The sequence below is a fragment of the Sorex araneus genome, chromosome 6, assembly GCF_027595985.1.
Source record: "Sorex araneus isolate mSorAra2 chromosome 6, mSorAra2.pri, whole genome shotgun sequence".
NCBI classification, from domain to species: Eukaryota; Metazoa; Chordata; class Mammalia; order Eulipotyphla; family Soricidae; genus Sorex; species Sorex araneus.
Window position 1 is genome coordinate 8,529,006 of NC_073307.1, and position 20,766 is coordinate 8,549,771.

The following is a 20,766-nucleotide window of genomic DNA, read 5'->3' on the forward strand; positions in this document are numbered from 1 at the left end:
AACAGTAACTCCTCTCAGCCTCTGTTTTCTCATCTCGTCAATGGGTTTCAGAGAACTAGTGATCCCCGTATCTGTGTGGTATTCTCTACTTATTGAATAACTTGGGAGGACCCACACATCATTTTAATAGATCTCAAATTTGGGATAAAAATATTTAGAGGCCAGACCTCTTTGATTAATTTTTTTTAATTGTACAGAGAGACATTATTTGCCTTTGGACTCCCACATGCTCGTAAGCTAAGGGAGCTTCAGAGAGATAATTATGTATAATATTGTCACTCTGTTAACCCACAGAATACACACTCGTTTGTGCTAGGGTTCTTGCCATTCTTTTAAAGCTTTAATTTGTTAAGTATGAACATTTTTTTCAGGTTCTTAAGTAATTTTTACCACTTCATGGGATCCTAAAAAGAAAATTTTTAGAGCCACTGTGACCATAAAAGTTTAAGCTACCATATGTAGCTTATCCGTTAGACGGTAATAAATGTCATCATGCTGAATCCGACTGATATTGATCCTGTCTTATAAGACAGGCCCTTCGCTTGGGGGTCCACAGACCTCACCAGCTCTGGTTCCCTGATTCCCAGTCACGCCATGATGTGTGTGTGTGTGTGTGTGTGTGTGTGTGTGTGTGTGTGTATGTGATGAGGAAACCGAGGCCGAGAGAGGTTACCTGGCATATGCCTGCTTCAGAAGCTAGCATATGTCCTTTTTCTTTCTAAAGATCGAAAATAATGCCTTAACATTGTCCTCGATGTGAAAGAAATCACTGGGAAAATTCCTTAGACTTTCTCTTCGCCGTTTTAGTTCCCACTTGCAAGATGAATGCAATTGTTATTAGTTATATGGGCATGTTTTCAGATATACTAGATGTCTTATGAGAAAGCCATTCTGACAGATTTGAAATAGAAAAATACCATGAGAAATGTAATCATACCCTCATGCCGACCCGTTTACAATGCAAGGCCTTTACTTGTTCTAAGAAATCCCTGGGTTCACTCCCTCCTCCCCCAGTTACCATGAGATTAGATCGGGGGATTATGGGCTCATAGTTCTGCCATCTGGACCAGTAATTTTTCCAACCTTATTTCGTTCCTCAGTCCTCCCCCGATGCATTTTATTGTTCAGATCCTTAATCTCATGCCCTGCCCCAGCCCCAACCCATGTACGTGCTTTTCACCTGTGGCCCTTCTGGAGCATCCCATGAGCCCACACGTGTTGAGAAACCCCTTCTGCAGATGAACTCCCACGACACCGAAGGCATCCTCTCCATCCACCGGGCTCACTCTCTGCCCATCCCAGTTTCTGTCACGGCCTTGGTGCCTGTCCCCAGCGCCCGGCCTTCTCGGGGGAGCAAAGTGCTTCCCAAACCAGCCAGGTGCCAAGACTTTCTTTCCACAGAGACTCACGATCTGTCTCTGACCTTGGGCAGCTATCTAAGGCATTCGCTCCAGTATTCATTTTAGGGTCTGGATTTCAGGCTTACACATCATGTTGCTGGAAATTTTTCTCTAAAAATTTTCCCACCTTGGCATGCTATTTGTTCTTTCCTTCCTTTTTAAATTTTTTCCCTCTGAACTAAATAGACACATAATGGTGTAATGCCTGCCTCACTCTTGCCCTGCCTTGGCCCTTAATTTGTATTTCTAACACCCACTGCACCCAGCACCCTCTCTTCCCAGGGATGACAGGTTAGGAAGGAGAGCTGTTCTTTGGAAGCTAGGGTGGCAAGTCCAGGAAACTGTCAGGAAGAAATGTAGACATTCCTACCAGCCTGCTCTAGCCTGTGGGGCCCCGCCCAAGTGTAACTACGGTAGTGGCTCGTGCGCACCCCCGGGGCTGTGAGACAAGGGGCGCTTTGTAACCTTTCAATTTATGTATGTTTTCTTTCAGATCCATATGACATCAGAAAAAAGTAAGATTTTTAAATCGAATCGAGTTTGTCTGAAAGCTGTCTACCCTAAAGAGAAGCATGACTTAAGATGCAAGCTAGTTGCCTTTACTAACCACTGTAATAATTTGCAGTTTGATATTCCTATTAATCATTAATTGTATACCCAGAAAAGCAGCTTGGCCAGTTAAATTGCAAAGATATCTAACTTGTGAGCTACCTAGCAGTAAAAAAAAAAAAAAATGCTATGATTATTCATCTAAGCATTCACTTTCTTTTGATATCCCTGTTAACCCCGCTCTTGCTGTATGCTTGTTTAGAAATCCCTACCGTTTTGTCCATTTGTTAGCATAACTTTGTCATCTAGTTTTTTTTTTCTTTTGTGAAACTGAGCTGACAGTATCACTTTTTGATACCCAAGGCACTGACTTCAGTAGAGAGTTGATGGTTCCTATAGGCCAAGCCAGCAAAAGTGATACTGTAAAAGAATTCTCAGCCGCCCAGCTAACTCCCCCCTCTGCCCCCACCCACCCCATCCCACCCCATGCACCTCTTACTGTGGTGAAGTGCAACGGACTTGATTAGAACTCCTAAACAAAAAACGAGCAAAAACACCACACTCTAAAGCGCCCAGATATGGGACTTCAGTGATAGCACAGCAGGGAGGGCATTTGCTTTGCATGCACCTGACCTAGGTTCGATACCCGGAGTCCCAAATGGTCCCCTGAGCACTGCCAGGAGTAATTCCTGAGTACAGAGGCAGGAGTAAGCCCTGAGCATCGCCGGGTGTGACCCAAAAAGGCAAAACCAAACAACAACAACAACAACAAAAAGCTCCTAGGTACATTTGCTTGAACATAGGATAATGTAGCATTATAGGGCTCGTTTCAAATAAGCATGTTAACCCTGAACGTTTTCTTAGGCCAGTGAGAACTGGTACTTAGAGCCCGTAAGGAGCTAAGCTCAAACTTTTGGCTTTGGACCGTTCAAGGATGATTTAGTTTGTTGACCTGTTTCTGGTGCCTCTTTGGCTTCACGGAACAAGTTGAGCTTTGCAGGGTTCTTCCTTGCTTTTATACCACGGGTGCTTTAAGGAGGGAAAATTTTTTATGTTTTACTCTAGAGTCACATTAAGACTTATTTTAACTCACGATGTTTCAGAGTGGTAGAGTATTTCCAGAAGGAGAAAAGTTGACCATGATTAATATGGTCATTTAACCCATATCCAGTGTTTTGAGAACTTTTCTCTCTTTTTGGTCTTTTTATTACTATCTTACTAGGGATGTCTAATTGGGTGTCTTTCTCGCATTTTAAATTCTTGTTCATATTTAGAAAATGTGAAGTTCTGAATATCTTATGGGTTGGTGCAATTCACCGAATATTTTTTGATTGAAATTATTGAAACCTAATGTTATAGATGCATTTATACAGACTATACCTCCTCAAAAAATACTTTTCTCAAGAGAAAGCACTTATGTGTATTTTTTTAAATCCTATTATCAGGGCTGGAGAAATAGTGCAGCGAGTAGGGCAGTTGCCTTGCATGTGGCTGCCTGGTCCCACGAGCCTGCTAGGAGTGGGAGCTGAGAGCAGAGCCAGGAGTCAGCCCGAGTACCCCTGTGTGTGGGCCCCGTAAAACAGCAACGAAAAGTTAAATGAAGTCCAATTATCATTGCCTCGGATAATTCCTTTTTCTAAAAGAGACTATGTTTTATACTCCTACTTTTGGGGGGGATGACTGTGTATCTGTTACATTCTTTTTAATGACACTTATCTTGTTCCTTGAAAATGAGCTGGTAGGAATGAAAAAGCAATGGTCCCCCCGAACTACCAGGTATGCTTCCCGAGACGAGAGTCAGGAGTCAGACCCGAGCAAGCATAGCTGGGGAACCCCCAAAGCAAAGCCAAGCAAAGCCAACAGACTCCCCTCTACATGTCCCTTGCAGGCAGGCATCAGAGAATCTTCATCTGGGTCTAAAACAACCTCCCACCCCGTGCTCAGGGGAAGGGACTCTGTTATCACAGGGTTTTCACGGGGATTTTCTCTGGATCTGGCCGACGGTCCCCCTGAAGCTTCTGGACGCAGCTTCTCGCGTCCAGACTCTTAGGGCAGTGCCGAGGCTTCACCACAGTAACGTTTTCTCTATTCGTTCTAATTTCTAACCATCCTCCCGCCGTGCGTCCCGCTAGACTGCCTCTCCCGCCCATCGCGTCCACCTTTGCTTTGCATGGAAATAACTTGGCTTACATAAACTGTGTGTGTGTCCGTGTGACTGTCTGACCCGGGTTGCCATGCCTCACCTTTTAACTCTGGACTCACCCATGAGTTGGATCACGATTGTTTCCATCGTTTTCCTTTCTTCCCCTCCTTGGTCTGTCCGTTCTGTGTCTCAAACAAGGAGGTGGCTCCCGAGAAAGGACCGAGCCTCTTAGCCCCAGACCGTCCGCGTCACTGTTAGGTGTGAATTTCCCTTAGATGAAATGCCGGTTTGCAGCTATTCAGATGGATTTCATCCAATCACTGTGTCTAGGCAAGAACCGAACCTCCCGAATTCCAGATCTCGATGCGATTGAAAAGTGTAAATGCATCCGTAGATGGTGTTCTGAGTTTGCTCCGACTGGCTTTCTCCTAGAGGAAATCAACTTTCTGCAATTTCTAATGCTTTTTTTCCTTTTTTTCCCCCTCCATGTTTATTATTTTTTTTCAACATTGGTCTGTGACATCCAAACAATCTTGAGATACCTCTGTGTAATTTCACTGCGTCTGTTCCTCGTTGTGGTGTGTGCTGTCTGTGTATGAGTGTGTGTGTGTGTGTGTGTATGTGTGCGTGTCTTTCTGTTGATTATTTGTTATAGCTTTGTCGTATGTGTGGATATGCTCCAAGTGAGAAAATTAAGCAAGTTATTTCCTGCTCATTTTTTTCCTTTTTAAGTTTTTTTCCTTTATTATTACTATTATTATTCTTTTTTTTTTCCCCCGTTTAGCCTTGCTTTGCTTTTGTATCCTGAGACCTTATGGATCCACCCTCCCCCGTCCATTTTGTAGTCCCTCCCACCACGCCAGGAAAAGACAAGTGTGTCCTTTTGGTCCTGATGACATTTGCCAATCTCTTTTTTGATTTCCGTTTTACTTTCGATGTTTTTTCCACCCTCATCAAAGACGATGAGACAGAATCTACTGAGACATCTGTCCTGAAAAGCCACCTGGTCAATGAAGTTCCCGTGCTAGCGAGCCCGGACTTGCTCTCTGACGTGTCCGAGATGAAGCAGGACCTGATCAAGATGACGGCCCTCTTGACCACAGACGTGGCGGACAGGAGCGGCTCCCTCCGAGTGAAGGAGCTGGCCAAGGCCGCCGAGGAAGAACCGGGGGAGCCTTTTGAGATTGTGGAGAGGGTGAAGGAGGACTTAGAGAAAGTGAACGAGATCCTGAGGAGCGGCACGTGTGTGCGGGAGGCGGGCAGTGGCGGCGGGCCCCGGGAGGAGGGCGAGCTAGGCGGGGAGTGGGTGTGGGTGAGCGATGAGGAGGTCGAGGAAGCGAGGCAGAAGGCCCCGGCCGAGGTCCCCGAGCCCCCGTGCGTAGAGGTCAGGCTAGAGAAGGGCAGCAGGGGCGGCAAGGGGAGAGCGGAGAGAGACTCGACGGGGCTCGTCAACTACCTGGCCCAAGACCTGAACTCCTACGGGGCCCCGCCCAAGGCCAGGCGAGAGGCGGCCGTGGGGGACAAGAAGGGGGACAAGGGGGCTCCGGCCAGCGTGGGGGCCAAGGCCTCGGAGAAGGAAGGGAAAACGTCCACCCCGGACGAGCCGCCCAAGGCCCAGAAGTCGCCGAAGCCCAGCCCGGGCATCAAGAAGCCGGTGCGGAGGAAACTGAAAGAGAAGCCGAAGGCCAAGGAGGACGGTGCCAGCGCGGCTGCCCCCAAGGCCGAGCCCAGGAAAGGCAGCTCGGAAGAGTCGGGCGAGGAGGAGCCGGGGCTGGCGCCCCCCGAGCCCCTCCCCTCCGCCAAGGCCACATCGCCCCTGGTGGAGGAGACCCCCATTGGCTCCATCAAGGACAAAGTCAGGGCCCTGCAGAAGCGCGTGGAGGACGAGCAGAAAGGACACGGCAGCAGACTGCCCGTCAGGGTCAAAGGCAAGGAGGAGGCGCCCAGGAAGGCGGCCCCCCGCACCGCCGGGCTCAGCTCCCCCGCCCCGAGGGCCTCGTCGACCCCCAAGGCAGAGAGACACGCCGCACTGTCCTCGGCCAAAGCCGAGAGGCATTCGCCGTCGCTGACCAGCAAGGTGGACAAGCAGCCCCCCGTGTCCCCGTCAGCCAAGACGGACAGACACTCCCCCGTGTCCTCAGCCAAGACGGACAAACAGTCCCCAGTTTCCCCCTCGGCCAAGATGGACAAACAGTCCCCAGTTTCCCCCTCGGCCAAGACGGACAAACAGTCCCCCGTGTCCCCGTCAGCCAAGACGGAAAGACACTCCCCTGTGTCCCCCTCGGCTAAGACGGACAGACAGTCTCCCGTGTCCTCCGCCAAGACGGACAAACAGTCCCCCGTGTCCTCCGCCAAGACGGACAGACATTCTCCTGTGTCTTCCTCCACCAAGACAGAGCGACACCCGCCGGGGTCCCCTCCGGGCAAGCCAGACAAACGCACCCCCCTGTCGCCCTCCTCCCGGACCACCGAGAAGAACCCGCCCGCGGCGGCGCCCGGCAGGACGGAGAAGCGCCTGCCCATCCCCGCCTCGGCGCGGCCGGAGAAGCCGGCGCCCACCCCCGCGCCCGCGGGGAAGGGCCAGAAGCACCTGCCCGTGTCCCCCTCCGGGCGGGCCGACAAGCACCCGCCCGTGTCGCCCACGTCCAGGACGGAGCGCATCGAGGAGACCATGTCGGTGCGGGAGCTGATGCGGGCCTTCCAGTCGGGGCAGGACCCGTCCAAGCACAAGACCGGACTCTTTGAGCACAAAGCGGCCAAGCAGAAGCCGCCCCAGGACCGGGGCAAGGCGCGGGGCGAGAAGGACAAGGCGCCCTCGCCGCCGCTGCCCGCCCCGAAGAGCGAGAGCCCCGCCGCCAGGCGCGGCCAGAGACTCGCGGGCAACGGGGCCTCGGAAGCCAAGCGCGGGGCCCGGGCTGCCCCCCTGGGGGTGAAGAGAGAAGAGGCGGGGGCCGAGAAGGACAAGACGCTCAGGGGCCGCCAGGTGCCCGCGCCCGGCCAGGCCATCGCCGTCGCCGAGGGGGAGGGGCCGCAGGAGGGCGCGGGGCGCCCGGGGAAGCCAGCCGAGGAGGAGCCGGACCTGCAGATCAGCCCGGACAGGAAGGCGTCCACCGACTTCTCCGAGGTCATCAGGCAGGAGCTGGAGAACAACGACAAGTACCAGCAGTTCCGCCTGCGCGAGGAGCCCGAGAAGGCGCAGCTGCTCCTGGACCAGGTGCTCACCAGCCCCTTCGACGGCACGTTCCCGCTGGAGGACGGGCGGGAGGACTTCCTGCCCGCGCTGTCCCTGCAGAGCCGCGCCCTGGAGGGCAGCTGCGAGAGCCTGCGGCGGGCGGTGGGCGCTACGTCCCCCTGCGGCAGCCTCATGGAGGGGACCCCGCCCCAGGCCAGCTCGGAGGAGAGCTTTAAGCACGAAGGCCTCGCTGAGACCCCCGAGACCAGCCCCGAGAGCCTTTCCTTCTCGCCCAAGAGGAGCGATGAGGAGCCGAGCAGAGAGACGGACGCGGCGGGTGAGTCGGAGTCAGCCCCGGAGACCCAACCAGGGACAGAGGCCCCCTCGGCCCGGGACGGCCCCCCGGGCTCGGAGCCAGGTGCTGGGGTCTCTGCAGACACAGAGCTGCCTTCTGCCCAAGGGGCGGGCCCGGAGCCCCCTTCCCAAGACCTGTGCTCCCCGCCGGGCAGCCATTGCCTCGCCGGCCAGGGGGCACCCTTAGCGGGAGAAACCCCCCAAGTCACGAACGACGGGGCGTCCTGGGACCAGCGTCCACTCACGCCTCTGGGCGCAGCTCCCGACATCCAGGCTGACGCCCCCACTCAGGAACCCCCCAGCGCCGAGCCCTCAGGCGAGACCCAGCCCTCCCCGGCACCAGCGGGGGACCCCGAGACACCAGAGCCGGACACGGGGGCCAAGCCCACGGGGCCCGTCCGCAGTCCCCAAGGCTTGGAACTGGCACTGCCCAGCCGCGACACTGAGGTGCTCAGCCCCGGGGCCGACGAATCCTTCACCGTGAGCCATAAGGACTCCCTGGAAGCCAGCCCCGTGCTGGAAGACAATTCCTCGCACAAGACGCCCGACTCCCTGGAGCCGAGTCCCCTGAGAGAGTCGCCGTGCCGAGACTCCCTGGAGAGCAGCCCCGTGGAGCCCAGGACGAAGGGCTGCCCGCTCCCCAGCCACTTCCTGCCGCCCGCCGCCCCCCCAGCCAGCGCCCCCAGCAGAGCCGCCGAGCTCCTGTCCGAAGTGGCATCCGTGCGGTCGCGGCTGCTCCGGGATGCTGACGGCAGCGCCGAGGACGACAGCCTGGAGCAGACGTCGCTGGTGGAGAGCTCGGGGAAGAGCCCCCTGTCCCCCGACACGCCCAGCTCCGAGGAGGTCAGCTACGAGGTCACGCCCAAGGCCACGGCGGAGCCCGGCGCCCCCAAACCAGCCGCCATCCCTGAGTGCACGGAGGAGGAGGACCCCGAGAACGGGGACAAGAAGCGGGTGACGCCCGAGGAGGAGATGTTCAAGATGGTCACCAAGGTCAAGACGTTCGAGGAGCTGGAGCAGGAGGCGAAGCAGAGGAGGGACGGCGGGAGGGAGCCCCGGGCCGAGGAGGCCGAGACGGACTGTGCCGGGGACGCGGGTGAGCACGGGCCCGCGCTGGAGGTGATCGCGCCGGCAGAGGAGGAGGCTGAGGGCAGGAAGACGTCCTCCTCCTCCGCAGAGAGTGAGCCCGAGCTGGGCCGGCTGCCCCGCGGGCCCGACCTCCTGCCGGAGCCCGTGATCCGGGTGCAGCCCCCGTCCCCGCTCCCCTCCAGCCTGGACTCCAGTTCCAGCCCCGAAGAAGTGCAGTGCCAGCCGGTCGTCCCCAAGCAGTACACCTTCAAGCTGAGCCCCGACGACGACGACGATGACACGCAGGAAGAAGCAGGAGAGGGCCGAGACGCTGACTCCCACGACCCCTCCGACGCCCCCCGGGAGGGCCCCGACAGCCCGGAGGCCAGGGCTGAGGCGCCCAGCGAAGAGGCCGACACCAGCACGGCCAGCATCTGCCACGGCCACGGGTGCGAGGCCGAGAGGCCCGGGCCCCTCGTGGGGCCTGTGTCCACAGACGTCCAAGGTCCCGCTGGGGACGCTGCCCGTCAGGAGTCACCCTTGAGTGTGCAGGACCCGGCTGACCAAGGCAGCGACGGGGCAGAGCCCGATGCTCCCGGAGTGGTGCTCTCACCGGGAGGCTGCCCTGGGGACGTCTCCGCTTGTCCCTCTGGGTCCCATTGCCCTGCCCCCGGGGAGGAGGACGAACACGCATCCTCGGTGCCTTCAGAAACGGAGAGGACGGAAACGGACCAGACGCGGGCAAGTTCCCCGCAGGACGGCCCCGTGCCAGAGCCATGGGCGCCCGCCCCGACGGAAGAGCGCGTGTCCTTGGGGGCCGGCCCGGCAGACGCCGAGGAAGGCGCTGAGCCCCCCATCACGAGTCCCTATGAGAACGTTCCTGACCCGTCTTTTTTCTCCGGCGGTGAAAGCCAAGCCCGGGCCAAAGACACCAGCCACGCCAGCCTCCACTCTTCTTCCCAGGTGCAATCCGGGGCCGTCTCGGCATCCCTGGAAGAAGCGGTCAGCACCGACTCCTCTGGGCTGGCGGTGTTGAGCTGCGACTCGCCCTCCGAGGCCCCGGATCCGGCCGGCGCTCCCGAACCAGCCGACGCGCCGTGGGAGACGACGGACGGGGACCCCGAAGCCGCCGCCGTCTCGGCGCCCTCGACGGCGCTGGGGGCGGCCGTGAGCCACGTCATCATCACCCAGACGGACGTGGACTCCGACTCCTGGAGCGCCATCCGCGAGGACGACGAGGCCTTCGAGGCGCGCGTGAAGGAGGAGGAGCAGAAGATCTTCGGCTTGATGGTGGACCGCCGGTCCCAGGGCACCACCCCCGACACCACGCCCGCCAGGACCCCCACGGAGGAGGGCACCCCAACCAGCGAGCAGAACCCGTTCCTCTTCCAGGAGGGCAAGCTCTTCGAGATGACGCGCAGCGGCGCCATCGACATGACCAAGCGTTCCTACGCCGACGAGAGCTTCCACTTCTTCCAGATCGGGCAGGAGCCGCTCCCTGAGGAGGCCGAGAGAGAGGGGGCCGCGGGGGCGGCGACGGCGGAATCCCCGGGGCCGTTGGGGGCCTCGGAGGGGGACCCCGCGCTTTCGGAGTCCAAAGAAGAAGCGGTGGATGATGAGGCGGACTTGATCCCGGATGACGTCAGCGAGGAAGGGGAGGAGCCGCCCGCGTCCCAGGGCGTCTCTGCGTCCCTGGAAACTGTCGCCAGAGAGGCCAAGGACGCACCCGCCGTGGGAATGGGGGAGGCACCTCTTCCGAGCGGCGAGACGCACGGCCCCGGGTCCGATTCCCCAGAACCCGGGGCCCAGGACGAGCAGCCGAGGTTTGCCACTGTCTCAAGGCCCGTGTGTTTGGATCGGGACGAGGACTCTCCCGACACGTCCCCAGAGGAGCAGAAATCTGTCATCGAAATCCCCACCGCACCCATGGAACACGTGCCTTGTGCCGAGGACAGGCCCCCAGCCCCGCTCAGGACTCCCCCCGGCGCTGCCCCTGCCCCTCCGCCTCCGGGGTCCCAGCCTTGGCCTGCGGAAGATTCACCCCCCGGCCCGGCTGAGGACGAGAGGAACGGCGAGGAGGAAACAAAACCAAAGTCTAAAATCCCGGTCAAAGTCCCCGCCCAGAGAACAGAACCACAGCCGCCGCCGGCGCATCTAGAATCTTCTCTCCAGCAGAGCGGGGTTGCTCAGGGACAGGCCTGGGGGAGCCAGTCAGAACCCGGTGCCGGGCCTCTGGACGCCCAGACCCAGAGCCCGGCCCACGCCAACAGTGACCCCCAGACAGACAGGCAGAGCCAGGAGGGGGCCGGGGAGCTCGAGGTAGAAGCAGAGGAAAGGGCCGCCAGACCAAAGATCTTTGCATCCCGCTTGCCGGTGAAGAGCAAAGGCCCCTGCCCCGCCCCCAGCCAGGGGGCCACCAGCCCCGCGCACGAGAGCAAGGAGCATTTCTTTGACCTTTACCGAAACTCCATAGAGTTCTTCGAGGAGATTAGCGACGAGGCGTCCAAGTTAGTGGATAGACTGACCCAGTCCGAGAGGGAGCAGGAGTTAGTTTCCGATGACGAGAGTAGCAGTGCCCTGGAAGTGTCCGTAATCGAAAACCTGCCACCCGTTGACACCGAGCCCTCGGTCCCCGAGGACATCTTTGACACGAGGCCCATTTGGGATGAGTCCATCGAGACTCTGATTGAACGCATCCCTGATGACAATGGCCATGACCGTGCTGAAGGTATTTGCCGGCTCCTGGGACCCCCTGTGCTCCGCATGTCATACATTTGATGCCCTTCCCCGACTCCCTTTTTATTTTTTTTCCCCCTCCCGTGTGTCTGTTTTATTTGGTGATTGGTGTCTCATTTTCCTTTGAGCTTTTCTGTAGCGGTTACCGTGTTCGTGTAAGCTCTTTGTGTTCTGTGCTTCCTCTGTATCCTCCTGTCTCATGAGAACAATCTCAAGATTGAGTAATGAGAATGCTTATGGAAAACATAAACACGCGCCCCGGCCGCTGGCGGCCTCGCTGCCTCGCCGCTGCACGCTCGGGCCATGCAAGCTTTGGGTTTTGTTGTTCTGACGCCCCGCCTGGAAGCCGCCGAAGGAAGCACTTTGGCTTATTTTTTTTTTTTCCTTTGCACTTGAAGATTTGGGGTTTTGGTTCCTATTCTGAAGATTCGTTGCTTTTTTTTTTTCTCCCTTCTGACCTGGATATGCTTTTCCAATAATCTGTCCTTAACGATTTTGTGATCATTAGGAAGCCATTGGCTCGAGAAGATTTCACATATGGTGAAATTCCAATTGTTGTGGATCTCTTTTTGATTCAGAAAAGTTGGATTTCAGATACCCCTGGTAAACCCTTTAAGCAAACGAACCGAAGGTAACGCTACGCTTCTCCTTTGTGCGGTCGGTGAACGGGGCGAGGCCTCGGCTGAGACGCTACAGACAACAAACACTCAAACGTTGCATGACGAAGTCGGCTGTGAGGGGTTGGTGATGAGTGAGAGGAGAGACGCCATAGACGCCTTTGACGATCAGCCTCTGGCCTTCCAGTATCTCTACAATAAAGACTATTCTTCTTAAATTTAAAATAATTCCGCGATGCCATGTCCTGAAATGCTGCTTGCCAATCCCTGGGGTTCAAACTGCAGAGGAACGTGAGAGCTTGGGAGTGTAATACAGGGGCTCACGCGGTAACAAGCATGTAGAAACATGGCCCCAAAGACATAGGTCATGCTAATACCGCAGACACTGGCACATACATCGGCCTTTAGGTCAAGGTCCCGCCAGGGTCATCCGAACTCAGACGTTCACTGTTGCTCGTCCCTTTTAATACACCCAGGACAGTCTGAGCAACCAGTGACGGCAGTCGCTCCGGCATCTCAGATGGGAAGCCCTCACCTGGGAATGACGGACACCCCCCAAACGCAGTCATGGTGGGTGGGGGCAGGGAAACCCATTACTTCACTTCTCCGTCTTGTTGATGATTCCTCTGGCATTTCAGGAGCAAGATCATCACCTTTCAGTGGCATCCGTTGTACTCAGACAATTTGCAAAGGAAAATCTTGAGGTTCTTGGAAATCCGCAGCTTGCTTACGTCCAGTGGCTAGTCTTGATTAGAGAGATATGGAAGCAGATGGTTTTCATTGTGGGTTTTTTTTTAATTATTATTATTATTAGATTTCATTCTCCATTCCATTCCAGAAATCAGGCAGACATATCATTTATTGTGATTTGAAGTGTAGTGGCTAAGCCATGCCGTTACCAGCTCTTTGGACAAGTGACTTTCTTTGCTGGTCAGGGCTGTGGTCCCTCGCTTGTCACGTACAACCTTTGGCCATTCTGTTTTTGACCTTCTGTAGATCAGCAGGATGAACAGGAACGGATCGAGGAAAGACTCGCTTACATTGCGGATCACCTGGGCTTCAGCTGGACAGGTAAAATAAGCCCGGAACCCCTCCAGCCCTCTTTCCCTGGTCTCAGTAATACCCACTTGGTCTAAATGACCGGTTGCATCAGCCAAGTGCCATTAACAATTTTAAAAAGACCTTTTCTTTCTCCCTGCCCTTGAAGAAAGCTGGGTGGGAGAGTGAAAAGAATTATAAACTACAGAGCAGATCGTCCAGAGTTGGTGTTAAGTTACTGTGTGAGCCAGACTAGGTCTTACAGGGGCTGGAGTAATAGTACGGCAGGTTGGGGCTTGCCTTTCACGTGGCCGAGCTGGGTTCTGTTCCCAGCACCCCACACGGTCCCCCAGCCCCACCAGGAGGGATTCCCTGAGTGCAGGGCCAGGAGTAAGCCCAGAGCACCGTCAGATATGGCCCCCAAGCCAAAATCAGAACAGACGAGGTGTTTTATCGTTGCTGGAATTTGCAGAGATGCTTATGAGTTGCTTCTGCAGTATCTGGGGACTGAGCCGTGCTGAGAATTGAACCCAGGCGTCCTGCCAACAGCGCATGCTCCACGGCCCATTGAGCTATTTCCCTGGCCCTTGACTGTAGATTTTAATTTTCTTGTAGGCTAGTACATTTTGTGAATGATATATATATATATATATATGTATATATATATATATATGCAGAGAGAGTGAGTGAGAGAGAGAAGGAGGGAGAGAAGAGGTCATATCCTAGTAGAATTGTTGAGTCAAGAGTATGAAATTTTTTCCTGTTTTTATTTGTCGGGCCACACCCAGCAGTGTTTAGGGTTTACTCCTGGCTCTGCACTCAGGAATTACTCCTGGAAAGCTCAGTGGACCACATATGGTGCTGGAGATAAGCATGGGTATGCATGTCTTTAATTTGAAAGATATTGGCAGACTGGCCTGGAAGATTTCAATGGGTCGAGGCAGGCATTGGGAGAGATGACTTGGACATGGGGATTTACCCTCTGTGTAGACGTAAAATCCCGTAATATGCGGATATCCGGGTTGAATCTTCACAGTCGACTTCAAAGGAAAATGTTGTGGCTTCTTCTGTGGGTCACTTAACTGAATCTTTTATTCATGCAACATCAAAGCAAAGAAAGGAGCCACACCCCTGTAACACAGCCACAACCCGTATTTATACAAGTGTCCAGAAACAGAAACATTATCCTCCAATGAGCTCATGTGAGAAATCATTTTCCATTATCTTGGCTAAGAGGATGAGCCAGTATTAATGGTCTCGTCTCCGTTTTGAAATGACATATTTCTACCTGATGCATTTTATGGTCGTTATCTCAGAAGTACGGTTTCGGCTGGCAGTGATTGGCGCTATGCCTCGTCTTAAGTGGGCTGGGGAAACCTTCCATTCATTCTAGAAGAGCAAAGAGAGGTGAGAGCGAATGGGAGGGGAAGACAGTCACAGAGCCACAGCACTCACCGCAGTGGAGAGATCACCCCCGCAAAGATTCCTCTCAAGACTAGGTGTGGAGACCTTGAGGGAACCGTGTTTACCCCAGCGTTGTCCCTTGTAGAATTGGCACGAGAACTGGACTTCACCGAGGAGCAAATCCACCAGATTCGAATTGAGAACCCGAACTCCCTGCAAGACCAGAGCCACGCACTGCTGAAGTACTGGCTGGAAAGGGACGGGAAGCACGCCACAGGTAAAGGAAACCCCCAAACAGCAGAGGCGCCGGCTGAAGCACCGCTGGACGCTAATTAGATGCCCCTGTGGCATTGCTGAAACTCCTGTCTTGCGTCTTGTTTTTGCTTGGCGTGCCAGGAAACAGCGCCAACTAGTGGAGGGTCCCCGCCACCACTGGCTACTGATAGGGGTGATGGCAAAGTCCTTCCTAGGTGCTCCTGGATGTCAGCAGAGCTTCCTTTCATTGGTCATGCATGAAGCCCTTCCCCCTCCCTTTACCTCCCTTTATCCCCTCCATGGTAGGTTGATGGTCTGTAGGATGAACCGTATTTACTCTTTTAGTACAAAGGGCAGTGACAGTGACACGCGCTTCCTTCCCTCAGCTGCTCTAACTCAGTCACATGTTTTGGAGGGGAGTTAAGAGAGAGGAGGGACCAGTATGACAGTAACAGTTGGCAATGATCACGCTGGGCAAGAACTGAGTGTGGAAAGTAGGTAAAGGGATCACTGTATCACTGTCATCCCATTGTTCGTCGATTTACTCGAATCTCTATTCGTCCCAGCCCTGAGATTTTAGCAGCCTCTCCTTACTCATCTTTTCCAACGATTGGAGGCTCTTTCAGGGTCAGGGGAATGAGACCTATTGTTACTGTTTTTGGCATATCAAATACACCACGGGGAACTTGCCAGGCTCTGCCAGTGTGGGTGAGATACTCTCGGTAGCTTGCCGGGCTCTACGAGAGGTATGTGTCTATACACACACACACACACACACACACACACACACACATATGTAAAGGGATATAAAAAACTTTCAGCATCTGCTTTGCAAACCATAGTGCCCAGAATGAGAGGGGGTAGGGAGATACAGACAGACAGACAGACCGAGAGACCATAGAGGCAGACTGGAGGGGGCTGAGGGGTGAAGAGTTGGGGGTGATGGGAGGGAAACGGGGGACAATGGTGCTGGGGAATGTACACTGGTGGAGGGACGGGTGTTGGAACGTTGGAACATAGTATGGCTGAAACTCACTCATGAACAGCTTTGTAGTTCTCGCTCACGGTGATTCAATCAAAAACAAATGCCACATGTTCTCTGGGGATCTGCCTGAGATTACCCCGGATTCACACCCAGGCTATGCGTCTCTTTCCTCTCCCCCTTCTACTGGGGAAGGCCAGACTGAACACGTAGAAAGACAGAACACACCAGTGAAATGAAATTTCAGCCCGCCTACAGATACGTTTTGGTTTCAGTACGTCCTATGCAATACTGGGGACAGAGACCCAAGAGTTTTGGTCTGCTCTGAAACTGTTGGTTTTATCTGAAACTCCTCCTGGACTGTCTTGGATATTACCTAGAAACTCTGGCATCGGGGTTTGTGTCCACTCCATGTCCCGATTTTTCGCTTATTTCTTGCCTAGCTAATGGCTTATTTTTGCCAAGACCCTTCATCGCTTTCTGGTGGTTTCCTGCGAAGATATTAAGAATTCAGTGAGGGGCCGGAGCGATAGCACAGCGGGTAGGGCATTCGCCTTGCATGCGGCCGACCTGGGTTTGATCCCCGGCACCCCATATGGTCCCCCAAGCACCGCCAGGAGTAATTCCTGAGTGCAGAGCCAGGAGTAACCCTGTGCATCGCTGGGTGTGACCCAAAAAGCAAAAAAAAAAAAGAATTCAGTGAGACGGCTACATGGAAGTTTTGGTTTTTCAGTACCCCTGGAATATAGTAAGCAGCTGTCCCCTTCCGTTCCAGATACGAATCTCATTGAGTGTCTCACCAAGATCAACCGGATGGACATTGTTCACCTCATGGAGACCAACACAGAGTCCTTGGGGGAGCGTGTCCGCCACAGCTATGCCGAAATCGAGAAGACCATCGCCCTGGATCATAGTGAAGGTCAGATGGGCTCTGTGTGTGTGTGTGTGTGTGTGTGTGTGTGTGTGTGTGTGGTCATGTGTAGTGTGTGAGGCGGGTGCTGTGCCTATGGGGCATATGGTGGGTGTGTGCTGTGAAGTGTATGAGGTATGTGGTAACTGTGAGGTCTGTGTGGTAGGCATGTGGTGGGTGTGTGGTAACTCTGAGGTACGTGTGGTAGGCAAATGCTGTGTGTCCGTGGGCACGGGTAGTGTGTGCAGTGCTTGTGGTGGTTGTGGGGTCTGTGTGTTGGGCATGTGTTGTGTGGATGTGTGTGGTGTGTGTGCGGGGCGTGTGGTATCTGGGGTGGAGTGTCCCTTATAGAGGCTGAATGATAATGGCGGCCTTTGATGCCCGTGCCACCTTCCCCTTGCTCCCCTGCCACGCCCCTGCCCGGGCTGCCGTTCCTCTCAGCCTCTCTTCAGTCAGCTGGCGCTGCTGTGTGAACACCAGGGAAATGCATTTCTCACAGACAGCGTCCCAGGATGGTCAATTAAAAATATATGTATATATATGCCACACGTTCCCTGAGGATCTGCTTGAGATCGTCCCGGCTCCACATCCAGGCTTTGCGTCTCTTTTCTGTCCCTCTTCTTCTGTCGCGGACGGCCAGACTGAAGGAGAAAGACGGAACACGCTGATGCCTCGGAAACGTGTTTCTCACAGTCCAGGACTCAGCCGGTCAGGGCTGTCTCCTCAGGATGCTCACCCCGCCTACGCCTGTGGCGCAGCTGCCGCGCAAACACCCCCCTGCAGTCGCACTCAGCACTTGGAAGGGGACACCTTCAGTCAGGTCTCGAACCCGGTTCCGTCATGTGGCTCGGGAGGGCTGCTGCATGTCCTCCACGTCCCGACGACGCCTTCTTTCTTTCACTGAGGTGACGCTGTGTTCACACCTCCTCAGACAGTTCCCGCACACAGCCGCTCCGCCCCCACGCGCCCCTCCGGCCTCCCCTCGCGCACGGAGAGACCACCCTGCCTTCATCTTCCTCCCTCTGGCTCACGTCACTTCACGTGACCCTTCCGGCTCCTTCCATGCTGCCGCCACCGACAGGCAGGCCTCCCTGGTTTCCGACGGCGAGCGCTGTTCTGTCCTGTCTGGCTGCTTCTTCGCGGCCCACCTCTGTGCTTGGTTCCTGCACCTCGTGTGGGCCCCCTGCCGCCTGCCGCTTCCTCCTGTTCCTGCTGACACTCCCCTCACCCGTGGCGTTGTTCCCCTGCTCCCATCCTGTCCCTCACCCTCGCTTCTCTCCAGCCGCCAGTATCTCCCTCCACCTTATTTATTTCATAGATTGAGGTACGCTTAGATTTGGGGACCACACCAAGAATTACTCCTGGCTGTGTACAGAGGGACCATATGGAATGCCGGGTCTCGAACCCGGGTCCGTCATGTGCAAGGCGCACATCCTCCCCACTGTATTATTGCTGCGGCCTCTTAAGGAGCACTTAGAAGTGAGCCACGTCTAGCTGTGTCTGTTCACTGCAAACGCACCGAATCTGAGGGTGTCCCAGTGCCTCTCCCTCCCCTGCCGTAGCGACAGTGTGTGACGTTGCCTTCCCTTGCCGGCCCAGCCTCTCCTCTCCGTCTGTCCCATTCCTTGTTTGTCAGGTTCAGGCCCCTCCTGGAGTGAGCCAGAGGTTAGCCCTTCCCTCTCCTGCCTGTCCGGAAAGCATGAACACATGCCTTATGGCACCGTCTTCACACCAAAGCCAAGACAGCTGAAGTGGTGGGCACGTGCTTGGCGTGCTCAAGGCTCGAGTTTGACCCCTGAGCCCCGTGATTGCCGGGGAGAGCAGAGCTGAGTGCCCAGGTGGGGGCAGAAACGCCTCACCTGCTCCCACACCGAGCCCTCGGGCCTGTATCTCTGGAGGTGGCCTGTGTGTGTGTGTGTATGTGTGTGTGTGTGTGTGTGTGTGTGTGTGTGTGTGTAAAATATAATACTGCCTTTTATTGTCACGAACCCAGTATGATTGCTCTGTTCCTGCATTCATTTTTTTTTTTTTTAGTAAATCTTTTCTTTGGAGAATACGGGGTTGGTGGGCACACCCATGTGTGCTCAGGGCTTGCTCCTGACTCTGTGCTCAGGGCTCACTCAGGGGAATCAGGGATGGCACGCAGGCCAGTCGTGCTACCCTCTCTATTATGTCTCTAGGCCCATCTCGTAAACTACTTTAAAAAAGTGAGTCTGAATCACCTGCACCTTCTGCCTCTCCCCATTTCCTCTAGAACATTCTCCAGGATCTACCCTAACCAGACTTTCAGCATCGTCACTTACTGTCCTAGCATCATGTCTTGTTAGCCTTTCCCTTCCCTACCCCCGGCCCTCAACACGGCGAGCACAGATGTTCACTCCAAGTCCGAGTCGTCATTGAGCACCTTCCATCCTCTTGCTTTCCTCCTTGACCCCCACAGATGAGTGAGGTCAGCAGGAAGTGATCCTGCCTCTCCTGGTCCTGTTGCCCACTTATCCCAACCAAACCGTAGCGAACACCTGTTCTTCTCCTCGGGTGGTGTTGTGCTGTGGTCAGGCCCTTTCTTTGTCTGGTCTCGTGTCCTTGGCTCCGTGGTTGTGCTCGTAGGGGAGGGGCCCTGTGAAGGCAGACAGGGTCCCCGTCGTCTGGAACCGGGGCCTGGCCGAGCCCCTAGCACACGCCGTGCCCTCAGGGACATTCTTCCCGCAGGCTTCTCGGTCCTTCCCGAGGAAGCGCAGCGCAAGCAGAAGGCGCGGCCCGCGGCCTCGAAGGAGAGCGAGGCCTCCGATCAGCCCCCCGTGGTTTCCGAGGAGGACATCTCCGTCGGCTACTCCACGTTTCAGGACTGCGTCCCCAAGCCCGACGGCCCCGCTGTGGAGCTCCCTCTCAAGGACCACGGGCCGCAGGACTTCTCAGGGAAAACGCCAGACCCGCTGCAGGCGTCGCCCGTCGAACCTCAGCAGGAATACTTGTGAGTTTGGGGTGGGGCGGGGGTGTGGAAAGTCTCTCCGCTGCCCGTTTCAGAGACACCCCCAGCCTGGTGGGCACCAGGGGCCGGGGTGACGCCGGGCAGATCCACTTAAAAACCTTTCCCATGGCCCCTCCAGCACAGCTCAGAGCTAGAGAAAATAAAAATCAAAGCAAAACAGTGGCCAATAGTAGACTCAGAAAAGTTGGCACACAGATCTGGCACGCGGGAAGCCCAGGTCCACCCCCAGGGCTGTATGGGTCTCCCCGTTCGAGCAGGGCAGGGAGCAGCCACTGAGTATACCGCCCCGCTCTCCTAAAAAATCACTGTATCACTGTCATCCCGTTGTTCATCGACTTACTCAAGCGGTCGCCAGTAATGCCTCCATTCATCCCAGCCTTGAGATTTTAGCAGCCTCTCCTTACTCGTTTTTCTCAACAATTGGAGGCTCTTTTCAGGGTCAGAGGAATGAGACCTGTTATTGTTACTATATTTGGCATATCAAATATGCTATGGGGAGCTTGCCTGGCTCTTTCGTGCGGGTGGGATACTCTCGGTAGCTTGCCAGGCTCTCCGAGAGGCATATATATATATATATATATATATATATTTCCCTCTATGATGATGTGTCCAGGATATGTTCACTCATGTGTGAGGCTTGGCCCGAGCATGTGGAAAGCGGCCTGGAGCATGGCGGAGGTGGAGTAGTGGAGGTTGGCTGCCGGGGCTGGGTCCCTTGGGGCAGGGAGGGCTCTCACCCACCCCCGTCTGGGGCACCCCTGGTGCGGAGTCCGGTGGCATGGTTATGGCGGCCTCATTTTATGCTCCCTTCCGGGAGACGCAGCCGTGAGTTCTGGAGGGTGGCCGATGAGGAGATTATCTGGCGCCGGCAGGAGGTGGCATATGGGTGTGACCCCTGGGTCACCAGAGATTGGGGGAAGCAGGCAGAGGATCTCTGCCCCTGGGTCTCGTTGAGCCCTAAAGAAAAGGAAACAAAATGAATCTGTATATTTTGATTCTTGTTCTCACTCTCTGGAGATCTGGGTTGTCAGATCTCTGCTCTGGCCCAGAGCTCTCCTGGGGACGTTGAAATGAAACCGGCTCTGTGCTGTAGATGAGGAGACGGTGAGGTATGGTAGAGTAGTTTCCTCGTGTCTAGAATCTGCCTGT

The 20,766-nt window shown here is 55.3% G+C and overlaps 1 protein-coding gene across 47 annotated transcripts in view; it reads left to right on the forward strand.

Moving 5' to 3' along the window:
• Nucleotides 1-20,766, forward strand: part of ANK2 (ankyrin 2) — a 580,173-nt gene that overhangs the window by 543,445 nt on the left and 15,962 nt on the right. For 26 of the 47 annotated variants that reach the window (XM_055143298.1, XM_055143306.1, XM_055143314.1 and 23 more), the window contains 5 exons: nt 1,894-1,915; nt 13,036-13,110; nt 14,627-14,758; nt 16,494-16,637; nt 19,338-19,599. In XM_055143298.1, the coding sequence (XP_054999273.1) occupies nt 1,894-1,915; nt 13,036-13,110; nt 14,627-14,758; nt 16,494-16,637; nt 19,338-19,599 (635 nt within the window). Of the gene's footprint in view, nt 1-1,893; nt 1,916-5,051; nt 11,415-13,035; nt 13,111-14,626; nt 14,759-16,493; nt 16,638-19,337; nt 19,600-20,766 lie in introns of all 47 variants that reach the window. The other 21 variants (XM_055143281.1, XM_055143285.1, XM_055143280.1 and 18 more) reach the window with 1 other exon arrangement.